General features: G+C 44.9%; 1 protein-coding gene across 1 annotated transcript; it reads right to left on the bottom strand.

The window, feature by feature from the left end:
* Window positions 1-934: 934 nt before the first annotated feature.
* Window positions 935-18164, bottom strand: MRPS35 (mitochondrial ribosomal protein S35). The gene is made up of 8 exons (XM_073621685.1): window positions 17990-18164; window positions 16490-16536; window positions 14422-14589; window positions 13338-13398; window positions 8603-8742; window positions 6471-6580; window positions 6287-6356; window positions 935-1817 (listed from the first exon to the last, which is right to left on the bottom strand). Exons 1-8 carry the CDS (start codon window positions 18102-18104, stop codon window positions 1566-1568), a joined length of 963 nt encoding a protein of 320 aa, XP_073477786.1. The 5' UTR covers window positions 18105-18164; the 3' UTR covers window positions 935-1565.
* Between the last annotated feature and the right edge of the window lie 2847 nt (window positions 18165-21011).

Here is a 21011-nt window from a genome sequence, read left to right as displayed (position 1 = left end):
CCCACAGCCTGAAGCCGCGCTCGGCTAGGAAGTGGTGGCAACAGAACGAGGGGTAAGTCCCCCCTCAAGCCCCTACTTCCATTATAGGCTCCAAAAAAATAAAAACAGCCATAGTCACCCTGACTGAGTGGCCAGGTTCCTTGCACAGTGTCTCCCCACCGGAGGAAACACTAATACTGAGGTCTGGCAGGGGTAAGTAAGAATTTATGGGCTGGCGCAGTGTTTCCTAGAGGAAGAGGAGGAGACTATCTCTCATGGTGGCTGTCCTGAAAGACGAAGGGGGAAAAAAAAAAAAAAATATAAAAACACAAAACAAACCAACAGAAGAAGACCAAGACCACACATGCTTAGAAACAAAAGAATCCATTACAATACGTTACATTATATCACATACAAAGCTGTATTTCATCATACGATAATTTTCGTAACTTCTTAAATTCTAGTAAACTCTTCATTTTTGAAATAAAAGAATAGCATGCCAAAAAAAATTAAATTAAAAGACAAACACGGATGATCATGCGTCCGATATTCTCATTGTGTGCACAAGGATTTACGAGGCTTTAGCTCTAGTAAAAGGCTTACTTGACAGCAAGCACTACAAGACTTGTAAACTTGAGACTGCCTGCAGACATATTTGTGTGATTTCATCAAGAGAGACAAGGACATGGTTGGAACCAGCCTATCAGGCATGGCTATGAAGATGGGCCCAGGTTCTCAGGCCATGTCTAACCGTATTTATATCCAGTAAGTGATTCAGCGACGATGCTGATTACATCGACATACATTTGGGGTTGCTCCTCTGTGTTAGATATAGTACACAAATATAGCACAGCAAGCATATAAATGTAAAAACGCCATCAAAATTTAGTTTCAAGTAAACGCTACAATAATGGTTCAAACTGTGTGAGAAGTTACAAAAAGTTTCACGGTAAAATATTAAGAAAGGTGAGGTTTATTTTTACTCCACTGTTCATAGATAAGAGCTAAAAGGGCAACTGACATTTCATTTTCATTACATTACAATGGGTTTTTACAGCTGGCGGGGTTTCAAATATGAGATGCCTGTGCAGAAGTCCGTGTCCCTGCTCCTACCACGATAGTGACATTTCCCTAATATATTTGATGTCTCCACCCCTCCCACAACTGATAAATTATCTTCCAGTGGTTGGCATCTCTTTTCTCACCATAGTGAGATTCCCTAGCAGTAGATGTCTTCGTCCCTCTAAACATGGCAAGATTTCCCTGTTTCACTGCGGTGCACGGTGTCTCTGCCCTTTCCAACGTGGCAAAATTTCCCTGCAGTGGATGGCATCTCACCCCTCCCACCATGGCAAAATTTCCCTCTATTGGAAGAATAAACACTGCAGAACAATTTCAATATACAGATATGAGAAATCGTGGCACCACAGTCCCAAGGAACCAACATGTGATTAAACCCACACAAAAATTTAGTGTGGAGTTCATTTAAAAAAAAAAAAAAAAAAAAAGGGGGGGGGGGGGAAGAGAAGGAAGGTCGATTTTTGGGAAATGTAGCAGTGGCACAGTCTGGAGATTTAGGGGGAAGCCTAAGCAATGTTCAGCATTTTCTTCACACTTTCCTTGTAGGTGCTGATACTGTCCTCTGTCTCGCCTTCATTGTGCAGGTTCAGCATGGCGCTGCGGTATTCCTGAACACTGGGAGATTGGAGGATTTCCTCACTGGATGTGGCACAAGACATGGAAAGAGTCTGTAGAGCATTCTTTTCTGACATGCTGCCCTCCCAGATGTACTCGTCCATATCTCCCTCCTCCTTCTCACTCTCCCACGCTTCAGTTTTCTGAAAAAAAAAAAAAAAAAAAAAGTCAGAAATGCCTCAAAATTACACAAAAATATTCCAGTTGTAGCTAAATTAACATGATTGTGTCATCCACGAGCCACCATCTTAGTCCAGAATGTAGATGATGACCCTGGATGATACCAAAACAAAGTTGGTGCTGTCTTTCTGGAGAGATGGGCAGATGAATGCAATGTCAGGGAGGATGTGACCTGTTGTTACACTGACACAATACTTAGTGGAACTTAATCAGATATATTAATAAGTCTCATCTGCAAATCTCCGAATTGATGATGCACATGAAAAATTCCAGATTGCAAAAGGCAGCCAACAATGTCCCATATATGCAGGTCGTGCAAATGCATGTGGACGTTGTGGGTACAGCAGCCCATTCATTTGAATGGGTTGAGGTACCCGTGAGAAACACGGGGAAAAAAGTCCCCAACCCTATAAAAGAAATAAATAATTGGCCACATGGAACTGCATGGTGCTGCTAAAGAATTAAATGGTACCCCCGCATGTCTGCTAAGAAGCAGTGCATTTTCCCCGCAGGTTGGGAACTCGTTCGCTTAGGCAGCGCTCCAGACCCACACATGTGTGAACCTAGGCTTAATATGGGGAGCTTTGTATAGATGATGTTTATAAACATCAAGTATCAGTGTACCAGCTTACTGTATATAAAATGTATCCTATTGGGGCAATTGATGCTTTTTGCATGGAATAGGTTAGCAATCAAGCTTTGTAACTCACAAATCCTTTGCGGTGTGACCGATTTTGGGAATGTAGCACCCAGTTTGTGCTCTTTTCCTTTGTTGGATGTTTGAAACAGAACAGGGGTTTCACAAGGCCAATGCTGCTCGCCCTGGGATTCCCCCCAGTCCTGCCACTCAAAGTACACTTGCCGGGATCATGGAAAAATCACAAGTGTCACAGAGGCTCATAAAATATGCAGAGCAATCAAAGCCAATTCATCCGGTGAGGAGCTGCTGAATAATCCATCAGCCACTGAAAGGTAATGAAAGCAGCCCGGGGCTTGTGTGCAGGGGACGGCCTGGAATCAGATGGCACACAGCGAATTCTGGATCCCAGCAACACCAAAGACAACTTGTAAAGGCTCTGCCAAATCCACAGACTGGTGCCAAGCTCAGAAATTCTCCTGAACTGCAGGCCAGCTTCAGGGAAGCCCGTTCATATAAAAAACAAATGTATACCAACCAAACTGTTCATGTTTGTTTTTTAATAAGGGTAGAAAATGTTGTGTGACCCACTTTTCAGGCTGTGAAAGAACTATTTATTGGCATATGGTCACTAGAGCAACTGGTTTTGTGAAGCAAAAATAAAACTATAAATTTTTTTACAGCTGAAGTTTAAAATGCTTATATTTTGTCTAGGGCTGCAACTAACGATTATTTTCATAATCGATTAGTTGGCCGATTATTGTTTCGATTAATCGAATAATCGGTTAATAACCTTAAAAAAAGTTAGGTGTATGATTTAGTTAAAATGTAAAGTTTAACAAAAAGGCAAAGAGCAAAATCTCTTATCCACTCTGAGAATAACAGACAGAAGAGATATATACTGTATATACTATTAGGAGGAGATATACTGTATATACTATTAGGGGAGATATACTGTATATACTATTAGAGGAGATATATACTGTATATACTATTAGAGGAGATATACTGTATATAATATTAGAGGTTGAATCTGGTAAATATCATCAGACTAGGATCTTTTTTTAAAGAAAAAAAAAAAAGACGGTTTTGCAGATTTTCAAACAGAACTGTAATATATTATATGCTGGCCATACAAAAACAATGTCTTCCCTCAAAAAAAATTTCATTTTAAGAACGTTCGTTCGATTTTCGAATCATTAGTGGGGTCAAATCGACGCTCGTTTTCAACCACAGTGACAGAAAAATTTAGAAATAATAGAAAATTTCTTGGTCAAAGGAATTTTTCAGTGTATGTGATTTTCGTTTAGAAATTACATTCATTTTAAAACAGAATGTTAAAAGCAAGTGAAAATTTCAAACAACATTCTTTCATTCAGCAAATGTACAAAGATTTTTCATATGAATATTCTCATCTGAAAATTGATCCGTGTGGCCAGCATAAGGCTCAGTACATGCCTATGCAGTTTGCTTTTGATCTGTTTCTACACTGCTTTTTGCTGTGCGTTAGGTACAGTATAGAGTGCCCCAATAACAAGGTAAAGAAAACTTCTGCCTTTAGAACCACTCACTTCCTGCCCAGGACTACAAGTCCCATGGGGCATTGCTCCTCACACATTCACAAGTTCTCAGGCACTTACTGACATGTGTGCTGTATGTGTGCTGCACTGTATTTCCTGATATGTAAACAAATAATGCATTCTGTATGCAGGCAGCTGGCCGATTAATCGATTATGAAAATAATAATCGATTAATTTCATAATCGATTAGTTGTTTCAGCCCTAATTTTGTCTCCCCTGCAATCAACATGTTGAAAGGAATAAATAGTAAAATTAAATAAAATCTTTTGGTTAACATTACATAATGAATGTTATGCCCCGTACACACGAGCGGAATTTCCGTCAAAAAAGTGCAATGGGAGCTTTTGGTTGGATATTCCGACCGTGTGTATGCTCCATCCAACTTTTTCTGAATTTCCACCAGCAAAAGATTGAGAGCTGCGTGCAAAAAACCATGCATGCTCGGAAACCATTTGACGCATGCTCGGAAGCATCGAACTTCATTTTCTCGGCTTGTCGTAGTGTTGTACATCACCGCATTCTTGACAGTCGAAAGTTCAGAGAACTTTTGTGTGATCGTGTGTATGCAAGGCAAGCTTGTGCGGAATTCAGTCAGAAAAACCATCCAAGATTTTTCTGACGGAAATTCCGCTTGTGTGTACGGGTGACATCTTACATTATCACAGCTCACAGTGTGCAGTGAAATCAGAGTAAACAATTTCACTACAGGAGAGGAGCATGGACAACTGTGCAAAACAGGAAGGAAGGGTAGAGAACAGATTTAAAAACATATTTTAAAGCAGAACATTACCACTTCTAGGGTGGGGAAAATTATATATATATATATATATATACATACATATACATACACATATACACACACACACTTGCACTTTATGACACACTGGGGTTGATTTACTAAAACTGGAGCATGCAAAATCTGGTGCAGCTGTGCATGGTAGCCAGCTTCTAGCTTCAGCTTGAACAATTAAGCTTTGACAATAAAACCTGGAAGCCGATTGGTTTACATGCAGAGCTTCACCAGATTTTACATTCTCCAGGGTTTAATCAATCCCGCTGATATCCTTGTGAGTTATCCTGTAGTGGCGTTCATGCTCCCCCTTAATCGCTGCTGACATCTGCTGGTCTTCTTCCGGTGCTGCCATTGGGCAGTGGATGATGATGAATCTCCCACGTATGTACAGTATCTCACAAATATAAGTACACCCCTCACATTTTGGTAAATATTTTATTATATCTTTTCATGTGACAACACTGAAGAAAGGACACTTTGCTACAATGTAAAGTAGTGAGTGTACAACTTGTATAACAGTGTACATTTGCTGTCCCGTCCACATAACTCAACACACAGCCATTAATGTCTAAACCGCTGGCAACAAAAGTGAGTATACCCCAAGTGAAAATGTACAAATTGGGCCCAATTAGCCATTTTCCCTCCCCGGGGTCATGTGACTCGTTAGTGTTACAAGGTCTCAGGTGTGAATGGGGAGGTGTTTTAAATTTGGTGTTATCGCTCTCACTCTCTCATACTGGTCACTAGAAGTTCAACATGGCACCTCATGGCAAAAAAAAAAAAAAAAAAAAAAAAAAAAAAAGAATTGTTGCTCTACATAAAGATGGCCTAGGCTATAAGAAGATTGCCAAGACCCTGAAACTGAGCTGCAGCACAGTGTCCAAGACCATACAGCGGTTTAACACTGACAGATATACAGGTGTTAGAGGCGCTGACAAATAAACAGGTGTGAGGGGGGCCGACATATATACACAGGGTTGAGGGGGGGGGGGCGGCTGATGTGCGGATTCGGTAGGCAAACCCTGGGTAATGTTGGTGGTTAGGCTTGGGGGGGGGGGGGGCCAGGCCTAAAGCTGTGTAAGGGGCCAACCAAAAAAAAAAATTTCTGATGGATGCCCTGTGTGCGCTCGGTGTATAGTGTACAGCATGTCCTCTGTGTATAATATACAATGTGTTCTCTGTGTATAGTGTGTCCGGGTATTGGGAGCCGTGACAGCTGAGGATGGGCAGGTAAAAACCTGGAGGAGTTTGCGCCTCCCCCCAAAAAAATTTTATCACCAGCCGCCACTGTAGCAGGCACTAAGGTGTAGATGCAGCTTTTCAAGTGAGATGGGAGCCCCTCCATTTTTCTACCAAGAGGAGTCGCAAACAAATATGGAAACCTAATTTTTCATGGAGTAAACCTTTAAAAGAAACACTTACGCAGGACTCATGGTAGAGCACTGTCAACAAGTACATGGCGTAATCCTCATTCTGCATCCTTAAAGGACACCTGAATAACAGAAAGAAGAAGAAATGGTCACAACCATACTGCTGCCTTCAGACTGACACAATGTCCAGTACCTGGATAAGAGAATGAGACATAAATAAGAACACTTTCAGTCACCTGTCTGTCTGGATTGTCAAAGTATCTCTTTCTGCATTGTACCGAGACCCTGCAAGTTTAATCAGCTTTTTCCTGCCGTGTTTATCAAGATTCAAACTGGAGAGCTTTATCTATAAGAGAAAAAAAAAAAAATTTATAATATATATATATATATATATATTTTTTAGTAGCAATTCTTAGCAAAAATAACAAATGTATGTAACTATTAGAACTACTTATTTCATACAAGCAATAAAGACCTTAACTGGCCATAAATCATATAACTTCACTAAACACTTTTTATTGCCTCTTATTTTTTGATCATATGATGAAGCCCATGTACCTCTGCTCCTCACTGTGAGAAGTTTCAATGTGTGACAAAGCTCTGAGCCCAAGTAATATATGAAAGAACACATTCCTGGCAATCCTTTAGACATGCATGCCTCCTTGCTGGCCAATGGGTGGTATAGAATTCCTGGGGTTGTTTCACTAAAGGTAAATAGACTGTGCACTTTTACAAGTGCAGTTGATCCAGAGCTTAGTAAATGAGGAAGAGTTCTGCGGATTTCCGTCATCCATACACGTGCAAGAAAAAATGCGTTTTTTTTTTGTTTTTGTATTTTACTTGCATGTGATTGAGTGTTCTTTGTAAAGTGAAGCCTTACCTCATTTACTAAGCTCTGGAGCAATTGCACACAGAGTGCAACTACACGTACAAAAGTGCAGTTTATTTGCCTTTAGTAAATCAACTCCTAAGTGTCCAATCTGCTGATCAGTTGCTTGATTACATACCATCAGCCCTGCTTCTGGGAAAAAAAGTACAACTAATATCTACAACACCCAGCAGGAAGAAACATGCACATCTAAAAATGGATGTCAGAAAGGTGTTCTTACATAACATTTGGGCAAGGCAATGAGTGTCACATGGGGTGGATTCATGGGGAGAAAAGAGAAAAAGTGAAGCCCTTCGTGCCAGGGGAAAAAAGCGCACTACTGAGTGGCAATGCTGAATATGGAGTATCCGCTGGAATAGCATTGCCACACAGCACGAGCAATGAATTCTAGAGCCAAAAGACACTTAGATGCAAATCTGTTGACACCAGAGGGGTATTGGTAAATGCAACTTGGTGGGAAAGAAACAGTTCTATGAAACACAATTTCAATAAAGTGTCTGAAAGCATGAATTTAAAAGGAATGTTCAGAGGGCAAGCAAAAGAGAAAACAGAGAATGTTGACCAGTGTTGTATAAAATGAGCCACCACCAGGATACCTTTTAGTGAGCATGCCCCTTATTTGTCAATGCCATCCGGTCACAAGCTAGCCTAGGCATACAATCATGAGGCAAGAAACTTTCCCCAATGTAACCAAGGATGACATTATCAGGAAATGAAACAAAAAAACTGGAATGATCATCTTCGTAATTAGTTAGGAATAGAACTAAGGTGTTTTACAAGCATGCTTTCTTTACAGCTTGAGTTGCTGCCTGCATGTGTTAAAGAATGTTCAATAACTTACTAGACAGGGCCAAAATAAACAATTAGAGCTGAGTCAGAACATTTACAAGACTTGCCTTGCTGTAGTCAGAGCATCAGGACATTTAGCACCATCACATAGACATATTACTTAGACACTGAGGAATTCTTCAACCCAAGATTTGTGATGTGGTGCATTTTGCAGGGGGAATACTACAGATCAGACATATTCTTCATTAGAATTGGTCACTCTGCCAAAAACTGCCACTGAAGCTTTTGGCAGATGCTGAGGAATGAAACCATCCGCAGTCTTTCATCTCTCAGGGTTTCAACTTCTGAGTCCCCAGGTCTGCATACCTGTTGTGTCCATTATGGGAGGCTCCCACCATCCCTGCACAGTGTACCCCAGACCTGAGCACCCGCTAGGGAGGAAACACCCAAAACTCCCAGGTGGACAGGAAAAGAGCTAAAAATGATGGCAGGGAGATATAACTGCCAGACACTTCAACAGATTTAAAATGCCTGGGGGGTGAATCGGCCCACCAATTCCATTTGTATCAAAAATACCACTTTAGAGTGGACTGGCCCTCTAAAAATCTGTACAGCAATCAAGTGTCCTGTTGTGCTTTTGATACAGTTCTCAGCTTTGGATAACCTAAATGAACAGGCTGTTTCACTCACCTGCAAGGTCACTACCCTGGCTTTTGGGTTGCGGATTGACGGCCCAGCGAACACATAATCCATAGACTTTAACTCTATTGGGAAATGCTGCTTGCACTGGTCATCATCGGAGAGCGCAGCTGGCCACTCAGTGCAGAACTCTATAAAATATACAAACATATCATGTCTGCCTATACCCAAAAAGCCACTGCATCATTGGAAGCCAATCTGCTCAGCTTCAATCAAAAGGACTTTCATATTTGTCATTATAAAATCGGTATGTTGATTAAATATGTGTTGTCTTAAAAAAAAATAAAATAAAGTCTGTCCCTGCATCGAAAACCTGAATAATCTATGACCCTTGAGGCCCCTTGCACACGGGGAAGGTTCAGTTGGAGTCCACCTTCTCAGCAGGAAATCTGTCCGCTGATTCCTGCTAAACAGGCGGATGGCTGGTCCATGTCCACTTTGCTTATGCAGAGCGGACACAGCTTGCTGTCCTATGGGACGTCGGACGGAAACAGATCACCTGTCTGTTTACCCCTGACTGCCATCCAATCCAGTTCACCATAGGGATGGGGAACGGATCCCCATCCATCTGTTTTTAGTGGACAGGACTGGATCAGATGTCAAACACGTCCATTGACAACCGCCACGCCGTAGAGGAGACTGGAGGGTCCCTTGAAAAACGGACAGGCAGGCCCAATTGGTCCGCTCTTTTGAAAGGGCCCTAAAAATTAAAATTGCACATCACTAGTTTAAAATGCATCTCAACCCAGGAACAAATCTGGTAATGTATTACAACTTGCACAACACATTTGTTTTTCACTTCATGGTCCTGCCGGAATCACAATTTCTCTCCTTGGGTGACAACAGTCACTTACTGTATCCATGGAAGAGCAGTGTTCTCACCCTAGGACAGGACTACAGTAACAGTCCCTCTTTTCTCTATAAAAAAGAGGAAAGTTGTTCTGTAGTTCTCAGAGCTGGGAATTCTGATAAGAATTCAGTACAGACAGAAAACAAAAAGGAAGTTATCAGCTGACAAGGTCAACAGTTTTTTTTTGTAAACTTATGCTTGTCTATAATAAAATGGTATATTTAACAGACCAAAATAAGAGATGTTAATTGTTGGGGTTTACATACATTTCAAAGGGTTAATATACCCACTACTGACTGTATAGTGGGTGGGTGAATTCAACAAGGGATTGGGTTAAATAGCAGCCTGTTCCAGGAATTCCAGGAACCCCCCAGCAAAGCGATTTCCCAAGATCTCAGTTCCACTCCCTCACTGTGGAAAAACAAAATCTGCTTTTTTTGCTTGGACCCTGAAGAAGGGGACATACCCCGAAAGCTTGTCCTGAAAAATTGTATGTTAGTGCAAATAAAAAAAGTATCACGGACAGTACTCAATTTTCTCTGTCACAATTGCACTAATACGGCTACAATCAAATCAAGTTTGCTGAGAAGTCTAATGTAATTATTCATGGAATCCAGCAGGGGGCAGATGACTTCATTGATTAGGATTTTTTACCATCTTCTATCCAGCCAACGGATGACATTCTAGTCCCATAGTATCCTTCTCAGCAGTGCTGAAAGGTAGACCCCCCCCCCCCCCCCCCCCATTTATAAAACTCATTAAGTCCCCACAGCAGAAACCCCTCCCTTACAAGAGGAGGAGTTCACCAAGGACCAAATTTTCAATAAGACAAGGAGAGCCTCGGAGCAAGCTGTGTTTGCCGTCTCTTTAGCTACCTCCATAGGATAACTTTTTTCATGTATTGATGTAAATAAAGCGTATGTAAAAACCAAACCATTACAGCGATTCCCCTACATACGAACATTCAACTTGCGAACTTTCAAAGATGCGAACATGTGTTTGCATGTCCAATCATATAAAGCCTGGTAGACACACTCAGTTTTTTTTTCGTTCAACTCAGGGGGCTGAACGAAAAAAAAAAAAAAAAAAATCCGACAGATCGGCGTACTAACACAAGCAGTGTTGGTGCAGTGATCTCCCCTGCTGTGCTATTGTGTTCTGACAGGGGGACTCCCCTTAACTAGAACACACTGATCAGCGCTCACAAACTTTGTCTGCGAGCGCTGATCTTTGTTGGACTTATGAACAAGCTCTTGTAATGGAATGCATTCGTAAATAAGGGACTTACTGTAAAATCACTTTTATCAGCAAAAATACATAAATAAAAATACCCCTTGATCCTGTCAGAAATCCAGGGATCACACTCCCATTATAAGGAATAAGTTGGCTCTAGAGGGTCCCAATGTGAGGTACAAGCCATCCTCCACAGCGCAAGCATAAAATGAACCAAATTCTGATACTGATGCATCCAGCACCGCTACATAAAAGCACTGATAAAAACTCCCATTCATTACTGCACCAGTTGCAGTCTTCTTGAGTAAAAGCAAGTTTTGCACAGCAAATGAATGGTAACTGACACGTATGCACATTTGAAGTTGAAGCAAGCACAATAAATCATGGTAGACATAGTATTTGTAGTGTAGTGCATGCAACTGTAAAACTAAAACTGGAAGTTTGGGGGAAAGCTCTTCCAGAATGCTCAGTTCACACCTATGTGTAAGTGCTGGCTGCATTTGCTCGGGCACAGCAGCCTATTCATTTGAATGGGCCACAGCACCTGCCTTTCCGGTAGAAAAAGGTGCATGCACCTTCTCCAAAATGTGGCCCGCAGGGAAATCCCTTGTAGTTCCTGCACCTGTGCTGCGTTTTTGCATGTGTGGGAGTGTCATTCAGAATGAATGGCAGCTCCGTACATTTTCTTACAGCAGCACATTTTCACTGCAGGTGGTTGAGGGAATTGCTGCGATGCCTGCACCCAAAGCCACTCCGCATAGATGTGTACAGAGCCTGACAGCGCACTGCAGGGACAATTATCTTGGTTCACACTGATGCGGAGCGGGATTCGCAGCGTTTCGGCTCCATTCACACTAGCGCGTTTTTTGATGCATTTTGCATTTTGCAGAAATGCACGGGAATTTTTTAACATGGGTTCCTATGGAACATGTTCACATCAATGCTTTTGTTTCTCTGCATTTTTGGAAAGGGTCAGGGACTTTTTTTCATGCAAAATGCAGCTTTTTGCATGTAATAGAATTCAATGGACAAGCATCAAAAACGCAAGTGCACCGTTTTTGCCGTTTTTTTTTTATTTTATTTAAGACTGTAAAAAAAAAAAAAAAAAAAAAAAAAAAAAAAAAGCAAAACGCAAATCGTGGCAAAAACGCTGCAAGCATGAAAAAAAAAAAAACCTCCAAAAACGCTCAAAAGCAACATGCATAGGTGTGAATCGAGCCTTCATGTGCATTTCCCACACCGCATTATAATTGCACTCAGTTAATGCAAACCACTGTGAGTGTCAATTTTAACTTGACAACACCCCCAAAGAAAGGTTGCAAAACGCAGTGCGATTGGCTGAATTGGATCGCATGGGTGTGCACACACATACCATCTGATTCCAGTGCGGCAAAAAAAAAAAAAAAAAAAAAAAAAAAAAAAGATGCAAGCACCTTTTTCGGGCGGTGCAATTTGAGCCTACAAAAGGAATGGGCTCAAAAAAAACGGACTGCAAAGAATTGCATGTCATTTGAACAGGAATGTGGTGTGATTCCTGTCTGAATCACATGCGTTTCCGCACCGTAGTGTGACCAGCATTCAAAGTTTTTCTTTATTCACAATACTGAATTCAAAACTTTTTTTTTTTTTTTTTTTTTTTTCTTCATAGTTAATGTATAACTAAACCCCTGTTAAAAAAAAAAAAAAAAAAAAAAAAAGAGGATTCATTTTCTTTAAAACCACAGCAATTGTATTTAGTTTGTAGGCAACTTTCCCATATTCCTCTTCCCCCCTTGTTGCTACATTTGGACCCCTGTCATTTCAAACGTTTGCTGTGGAAGGGGGGTATTTCACCTTAAATTTTGTACAATGTACTGCAGGTTTCAGATATGATTGCAAAGAGTCATGGATGTCTAAAAGACTTCGGATAGAAAGGGGTACTATTCTGCCAAACTCTGTACATCACAACAGGCAGGTGCTCACTCTCAGCCCGACTTTTAAAAGATTTTTGTGAGGGTGCTGGCTTGGCCTATGTCAATATCTTCAGAACTAAAAGAGAACAAGGAGAGGTACTGCAATTTATATTTTTATAAACCAGCATGTTCTTTTATACATGAGCTCCAAAATTCTCTGAACTGAATTGTAAAAAGAGCCCCTCCAGTTCCCAGCGAATTGCCATGGCCAAATAAGGGAGGGTCTACTTTTGGCTCACATCACACAGTCTACAATGTCTGAAACCAACACCCAAAACCCCCCACGTCGCGCACACGCCAGTGGCGGTGCATCCATTAAGGCGCACAGGGGCTGCCCCCTCTCTATGTAGATGGATAGATTCATGCATTGCATGAATTTATCCATGGCCGCCACCCCCTATTCAGGCGTCCGGCCCCTTTCGGACGCTGGCGCCTGAATTACAGCAGCTTATTAGAGCCATAGGCTCCAAAAAAGGTGAACTGAGGCTGCAATTGATGTTTTTTTTCCTGAATTTGCGCCCCCCAAAAATTTTGATCACCAGCCGCCACTGGCACATGCCTTTCGGGCCACAGTAGGTCGATGTCTGATGTAAAATAAAGGGAGGAAAATCTCCATAATGAAATACAGATTTGAGTGACCTGCAAGTTCCCCTCTGCTAAGTTTCTACTGACCAAAAAGCAGATCACTTACCTTTCAGAACAGCACAGTGCTTCTTAATAGCCAGGGGGGTTAGGTGCAAGAAGTTAGGAACCTGGAAAGGCATCAAGGAAAAACAGCTTACCGCAAAGGCAGAATTTTCTTTTTTTTTTTTTTTTTTTTTTTAGGGTAGAGGTGAAATAAAAATGTACTTACTCAGAAATATTTAGCCAGCAGATTAATGATGTAAAAATAAAACACCACATCTTCACAGATAAATTGGTTAGAAAAAAAGCCAGATCCCACTCTGTTCTATGGGCGGCTGCAAGTAAATGAACTACGCTGTCCGTTTACAGCCAGCTGCCTCCGATCTGGTCCAGCCAAATGGAAGACGATGCAGTCCTCCTCCATTTTTTTGTACCGGGTCTGACTGGACCCAGAGGTAGGCGGCTGTAAATGGACTTGAGCTTCTGATAACGTCCGTCTGAAAAACTGACAGGCGGACCTGATTGGATCACCCATATGAAAAGGCCCTTGATCTACAGATGAATGAAACAGTAGATACAAAATCTAACAACGTAACTTTGCATCTCTTGGTCTCATGTCTGAACAATGTTTATAAACACTGCATCAGACAGTGAGAAGCAGCCAGGGTTAGAGTAGGTTCACATTACTGCAGGTCAGGACCATTGTATGCATTTCTGACCAGCAGCAAAACGTACATTGCATCCGCAAACCCAGCACAAAATTTGCACGCACCATGCGGCTCAGTATGGCACAAGTTAAAGAAAGTGGTCTGGGACTCCCCCCCCCCCCCACACATCTGAAATTAATGGGCTGCTTACATGCATAACGTGGGTCACAATACTGTGAAGCTAGCCTTAGGGCCAAGTTAATCCTTGGCAAGAAAAGTCAACATCTGCATAGCTTTATTGCCTCCGGTATCGTACTGACTGGCAATTATCACCAAAGGTAACCCCTGCTTACCATATTTCACCAGATGCTCAGCTGAAACTACCTGGCTTTGTATCACATTAACATCAGTGGACACATAATGCAACTCAAATCATGATACAGCAATAAAGTTGTTTTTTTTTTTTTTGCAACTGCTTGACACATGCAAAGTAATACATTTTACCTTCATAAGTTCCAGATTACCATACTTGTCTGGGGGTGCCCCCCTCCTCAGGGGATTGCCCATCCGCACAGGAAGGGGCACAGCTGATGGCTTGAAAGTTGCCGCTGTCGGATACACGCTGGTCCAGTCTTGATCCAAAAGCATTCTTTCCGTACGTGGAGCAGGAACCTGAAGCAGAGCATTACAATTAAATTGTGTTAGGATCAGTTTTATGCAGAGACATATATAGCACCAACATCTTTCAGCAGCTACTGAACAATTACATTTTTTGGCTTGTTCAAATGGAAGCTGGATGAAAAGGAGATCAGAAATAAAACCGAACCAAAAAAAAATACTTTTGTTGCTTCCTTCCTCTCTTTTTGTCCAGGTAACCCCACATAAATAAAGGGAAATCTGTCCAAATCTTTATATAGTTGGAGGTTTATTGAAGTTTCCAAGAGAGATTACAGAGATCTGGGCCCCCTTCATCAGAGCTAATAGACATATGAAGTACAATTTATATTAATCTGCAAAAAAAAAAAAAAATATAAAAAATAAAAAAATAGCAGCAATCTGTTGCAGGGAGAGCCTGGACCGAGCCATTTCTGCTTTGTCCAAGCCTCCATTCTAGAGGTCCTTGCACATGGTCTGCTGAGACAGTTTAATGTGAATGCATACGTATGCACCCATATGCTATACTTGTTAATAGCACCACAGTATACCAAAGTACAGCAGCACACAGCAATTCATGTCTATGGCATTGGGGGTTATTTACTAAAGGCAAATCCACTTTGCACTACAAGTGCACTTGGAAGTGAAGTCGCTGTAGATCTGAGGGGGACATGCAAGCCAAATAAAAAACAGCATTTTAGCTTGTACATGATTGGATGATAAAATCAGCAGAGCTTCTCCTCATTTCAGAGCTTCCCCTCAGATTTACAGAGACTGCACTTCCAAGTGCACTTGTAGTGCAAAGTGGATTTGCCTTTTGTAAATAACCCCCATTGCGTTTACATTGTTTGCTGCTGGTGATTTGCCAAGAAAGTTCCCCCGGCGGATAAGGACCCACCTGTACTGCGCAAGCGCAGCGCTTGCGCAGTACGAACGACTAGGAGCCGCCGAAAATAGCCGAAGATGAAAAACTTCAATCATCTGTACACGGCGCCTGCGCCCTGGGTCCAGGTTGAAGCCCCACCATCTAAGTGGACCTAAAGGGAGAATAAAAAAGTGCAGAGCGAAGCCGTGCCCAAAGCGTGGCGAGCGAAGCGAGCCCGCAAGGGGCCCTCTTACAGGCGCCGTGTACAGCCGATTTCTATTCTATTCGGCTATTTCCCGCCGGCTCCTACTGCGCAAGCGCAGTAGAGGGGGGTCCTTATCCGCCGAGGGAAACTTTCTCGGCAGAACACCGGCACTCCTATAGAGCACTTGGTAGCAGGAGCAAAAACACAGGAGCTGATGGATTTAGCTCCTGAGCTTTGCACAGGACTGCGGCTGTTACTGACAACTGGTGGTTCCAGGGCTAATGGTTGCTGTCCGTCAGTATGCATCCCACTGTGCTCCAGACTGTATTAAAGGGCTAGAGCAGGGACGCTAAATGTCCCAAAGGCCGGATAAAAGCAAGCAAAGTGCCGCATCCGGCCCCCCGGGCCACAGTTTGGAGACCACTGCTCTAAGAGGTGAGAATATCACCCCAGTGTATTAGATGAAGTTAGGCTTTAAACATTTTTAAATTCAGTATATGTAATGCTTCAAAATGCACCTAATAAATAAATATGTTGTATTCTGATAAGTGTACATGGTTAATACCACATGGTAGTATTCAGTATATGGAATTGTTTGGAAAGTATCCATGGTATTTAGTAAGAGGCATGACGAGTTGTATTTTGTAAAATTAAGAGATAAAAAAAAAAAAAAAAAGGGGGGGGGGGGGGGGCTGGAGTGGGAAGAAGGACATACGGTGGTCATCAGTGAAGAGAAAAAAAAAAAAGAAAACCCTGTTTTGTCTATAGTTCTACTTCTTAATACGGAGACTGCATCACGTGCCATTTTGGTTTGGTCCATAGTTAGTTACACTTTAAAGGCATCTTACTATTTTGCTTCTTCCTGGTCTCTGTGGAAACCGCGGTCTGCTGCGGGCTGAAAATGAACACAAAAGTAAAAGAAGACAAAATTAAAAAACAATGCAATGCTACTTACGTGATTGGTTTGGCTATAAATAATTACTGCGAGTCACATACATTCTAATGCGTTTACATATCATCCACATATGACCTATCTGTAATCAGGAACAGCTGACCTTTTAGTAACTTTACTAAACAGTTTCCTGGCATTTCATATTAGGGTCCTTTCACACTGGGGCGGTTTGCAGGCGCTATTGCGCTAATAATAGCGCCTGCAAACCGACCCGAAAGTGCCGCTACTTTGATTCAGGGCTTTCACACTGGAGCGGTGCGCTAGCAGGACGGTAAAAAAAAGTCCTGCTAGCAGCATCTTCGGAGCGGAGTGTATACCGCTCCTGCCCATTGAAATCAATGGGACGGCGTGGCTATACCGCCGGCAAAGCGCCTCTGCAGAGGCGCTTTACGGTGGTTTTTAACCCTTTCTCGGCCACTAGTGGGGGGGTAAAACCGCCACGCTAGCAGCCGAATACCAACGGTAAAGCGCCGCTTACAATAGCGGTGCTTTACCGCCGACGCTGCCCCCGCCCCAGTGTGAAAGGGCCCTTATACAGCAGCATTCATCAGAAAAGATCCACCTTCTATCATTAAAAAGCCATCATGGAGTGCCAATCAGTGACTTTGCCTAGGCTGAGATGTCATCAGTAAGGATGAGCTCGGGTGTGTTCGCACACTTCAAGTGTAGAGCCAGCCAGGAAGTCGGCGCGGCGCTAATCACAGGCAGTGAGACATTTTTCCGATGTGCGGCTGCTGAGATCGGGAAATGTCTCACTGCCTGTGATTAGCGCCGCGCCGCCTTCCTGGCGGGCTCTACACTTGAAGTGTGCGAACACACCCAAGCTCATCCTTAGCCATCAGTCTGCTGCAGGCAGGAGGAAGCATTTCCTCAGTCTCCTCACCCCACTAATCAGACTGTACATTGTAACTTTGTAGTAGATCACAAGGTAAGGGGCTGATCTGTGTCAGACATTTGTGAACACAGCCAAGAACTGCAGACACCGGAATTTACATGAATTGTGTCATCTATGAGCTGAAATCTCAGTATAGGAAGTAGAAGGTGACCCTGGATGATGCCTGAACAAAGATGGTGCCTTGTGGGGAGAACATATGAAGGCATTATCGGGGGGAGTATGTGATCTCTGTGAGGGGTAATAAATATCACCATATCATAATCATATTACATAACATGCTGCACTTCACAAAAGAAGATACATCTGAAGACAGGTCCACCTAATATATTGAACTCACCCTGTGGGTTTTGGCGCCCCCTTATGGTATCCTATCTAGTCTCCCCCCAGTCAGAGACACTGTTATGCTGACATATAGAAGGCACACTGGGAGTTGTAAGCACCCTGCTGGAGGTAGAAAGAAGGCATGCTGGGAGTTGTAGTCCACATGGAAAGCACTCTTACCTGTTCCTGACACGGCCGGGCCATTAGTGTAGTGCTTCGCCCTCCCCGGGGCCACACCGCACAGCCCGGGGGTCCGAAGGGTCACACACACCCGGCTCAGCATGGACGCCGCCATCTTGCTGCACCCAGATTACGGAGAGCGGCCCAGGAAAACACCAGGAAGGGGCGGAGCAAAGACCCGCCTGCCAATCACAGGAGGGAGGAGGAATGTCAACGCCCGCTGCTGTCAGTGGTGCGCTGTGCTGTGTGTGCGGAGATCCAGCTCTAGCGCTCCATCACTGAGCGATCATCTGTCTGTGTATGCAAAACCAAAGAAAGTACATTGAAAGATAGTTAATAAGTCAGCCTGCTTTCTCCTGCTTTCTGTCCCCAGGCTGCAGTGCCGCCCTAGCAGCAGCAGTGATCAGAGGAGGGGAGAGAGCCGGGACAAGGAGCAGCCAGCCAGCCCGAAGGTGTGCATTAACATGGAACCGGCTGGGGCGGGTGGGTGAGAACAGAGGTGCTGGGGGGATACAGTGGAGAACAGGAGGGGGGGGGGGGATACAGTGGAGAACAGAGGTGGGGGGGGGATACAGTGGAGAAAAGAGGTGCGGGGGGGGGGATACAGTGGAGATCAGAGGGGGGGGGGAACAGTGGAGAACAGAGGTGCTGGGGGGATACAGTGGAGAACAGAGGTGCTGGGCGGATACAGTGCAGAACAGAGGTGCTGGGGGGGGGGATACAGTGGAGAACAGAGGTGCTGGGAGGGGATACAGTGGAGAACAGAGGTGCTGGGGGGGATACAGTGCAGAACAGAGGTGCTGGGGGGGGGAAACAGTGGAGAACAGAGGTGCTGGGGGGATACAGTGGAGAACAGAGGTGCTGGGGGGATACAGTGGAGAACAGAGGTGCTGGGGGGGATACATTGGAGAACAGAGGTGCTGGGGGGATACATTGGAGAACAGAGGTGCTCGGGGGATACAGTGGAGAACAGAGGTGCTGGGGGGGATACAGTGGAGAACAGAGGTGCTGGGGGGGATACAGTGGAGAACAGAGGTGCTCGGGGGATACAGTGGATAACAGAGGTGCTGTAAGGGATACAGTGGAGAACAGAGGTGCAGGGGGGATACAGTGGAGAACAGAGGTGGGGGGGATACAGTGGAGAACAGAGGTGCGGGGGGGGGGGTACAGTGGAGAACAGAGGTGGGGGGGGGATACAGTGGAGAACAGAGCTGGGGGGGATACAGTGGAGAACAGAGGTGCGGGGGGGGGATATAGTGGAGAACAGAGGTGGGGGGATACAGTGGAGAACAGAGGTGCGGGGGGGGGATACAGTGGAGAACAGAGGTGCGGGGGGGGGATACAGTGGAGATCAGAGGTGGGGGGGATACAGTGGAGAACAGAGGTGCTGGGGGGAAACAGTGGAGAACAGAGGTGCTGGGGGGATACAGTGGAGAACAGAGGTGCTGGGGGGATACAGTGCAGAACAGAGGTGCTGGGGGGGGATACAGTGGAGAACAGAGGTGCTGGGAGGGGATACAGTGGAGAACAGAGGTGCTGGGGGGGATACAGTGCAGAACAGAGGTGCTGGGGGTGGAAACAGTGGAGAACAGAGGTGCTGGGGGGGATACAGTGGAGAACAGAGGTGCTGGGGGGGATACATTGGAGAACAGAGGTGCTGGGGGGGATACATTGGAGAACAGAGGTGCTGGGGGAGATACAATGGAGAACAAAGGTGCTCGGGGGATACAGTGGGGAACAGAGGTCCTGGGGGGGAAACAGTGGAGAACAGAGGTGCTGGGGGGGATACAGTGGAGAACAGAGGTGCTGGGGGGATACAGTGGATAACAGAGGTGCTGTAGGGGATACAGTGGAGAACAGAGGTGTGCTGGGGGGGATACAGTGGAGAACAGAGGTGCTGGGGGGATACAGTGGAGAACAGAGGTGCTGGGGGGGATACATTGGAGAACAGAGGTGCTGGGGGGGGGATACAGTGCAGAACAGAGGTGCTGGGGGAATACAGTGGAGAACAGAGGTGCTGGGGGGATACAGTGGAGAACAGAGGTGCGGGGGAGGGGGGTACATTGGAGAACAGAGGTGCTCGGGGGATACAGTGGAGAACAGAGGTGCTGGGGGGGGGATACAGTGGAGAACAGAGGTGCTGGGGGGATACAGTGGAGAACAGAGGTGCGGGGGGGGAGTACAGTGGAGAACAGAGGTGCGGGGGGGGGATACAGTGGAGAACAGAGGTGCGGGGGGGGATACAGTGGAGAACAGTGGTGGTGGGGGGGGATACAGTGGAGAACAGAGGTGCTGGGGGGAAACAGTGGAGAACAGAGGTGCTGGGGGGATACAGTGGAGAACAGAGGTGCTGGGGGGAGGGGATACAGTGCAGAACAGAGGTGCTGGGGGGGATACAGTGCAGAACAGAGGTGCTGGGGGGATACAGTGGAGAACAGAGGTGCTGGGGGGGGATACAGTGGAGAACAGAGGTGCTGGGGGGGATACAGTGCAGAACAGAGGTGCTGGGGGGATACAGTGGGGAACAGAGGTGCTGGGGGGGAAACAGTGGAGAACAGAGGTGCTGGGGGGGATACAATGGAGAACAGAGGTGCTGGGGGGGATACAATGGAGAACAGAGGTGCTGGGGGGGATACATTGGAGAACAGAGGTGCTCGGGGGATACAGTGGAGAACAGGGGTGCTGGGGGGGATACAGTGCAGAACAGAGGTGCTGAGGGGATACAGTGCAGAACAGAAGTTCTGGGGGGATACAGTGGAGAACAGAGGTTCTGGGGGGATACAGTGGAGAACAGAGGTTCTGGGGGGATACAGTGGAGAACAGAGGTGCTGGGGGGGATACAGTGCAGAACAGAGGTGCTGGGGGTGGAAACAGTGGAGAACAGAGGTGCTGGGGGGGATACAGTGGAGAACAGAGGTGCTGGGGGGGATACATTGGAGAACAGAGGTGCTGGGGGGGATACATTGGAGAACAGAGGTGCTGGGGGAGATACAATGGAGAACAAAGGTGCTCGGGGGATACA

This window comes from Aquarana catesbeiana, linkage group LG03 (genome assembly GCF_042186555.1).
Source record: "Aquarana catesbeiana isolate 2022-GZ linkage group LG03, ASM4218655v1, whole genome shotgun sequence".
Lineage (NCBI taxonomy): Eukaryota > Metazoa > Chordata > Amphibia > Anura > Ranidae > Aquarana > Aquarana catesbeiana.
The sequence above is the reverse complement of the archived record's forward strand: the minus strand, read 5'-3'. Positions and strand labels throughout refer to the sequence as shown.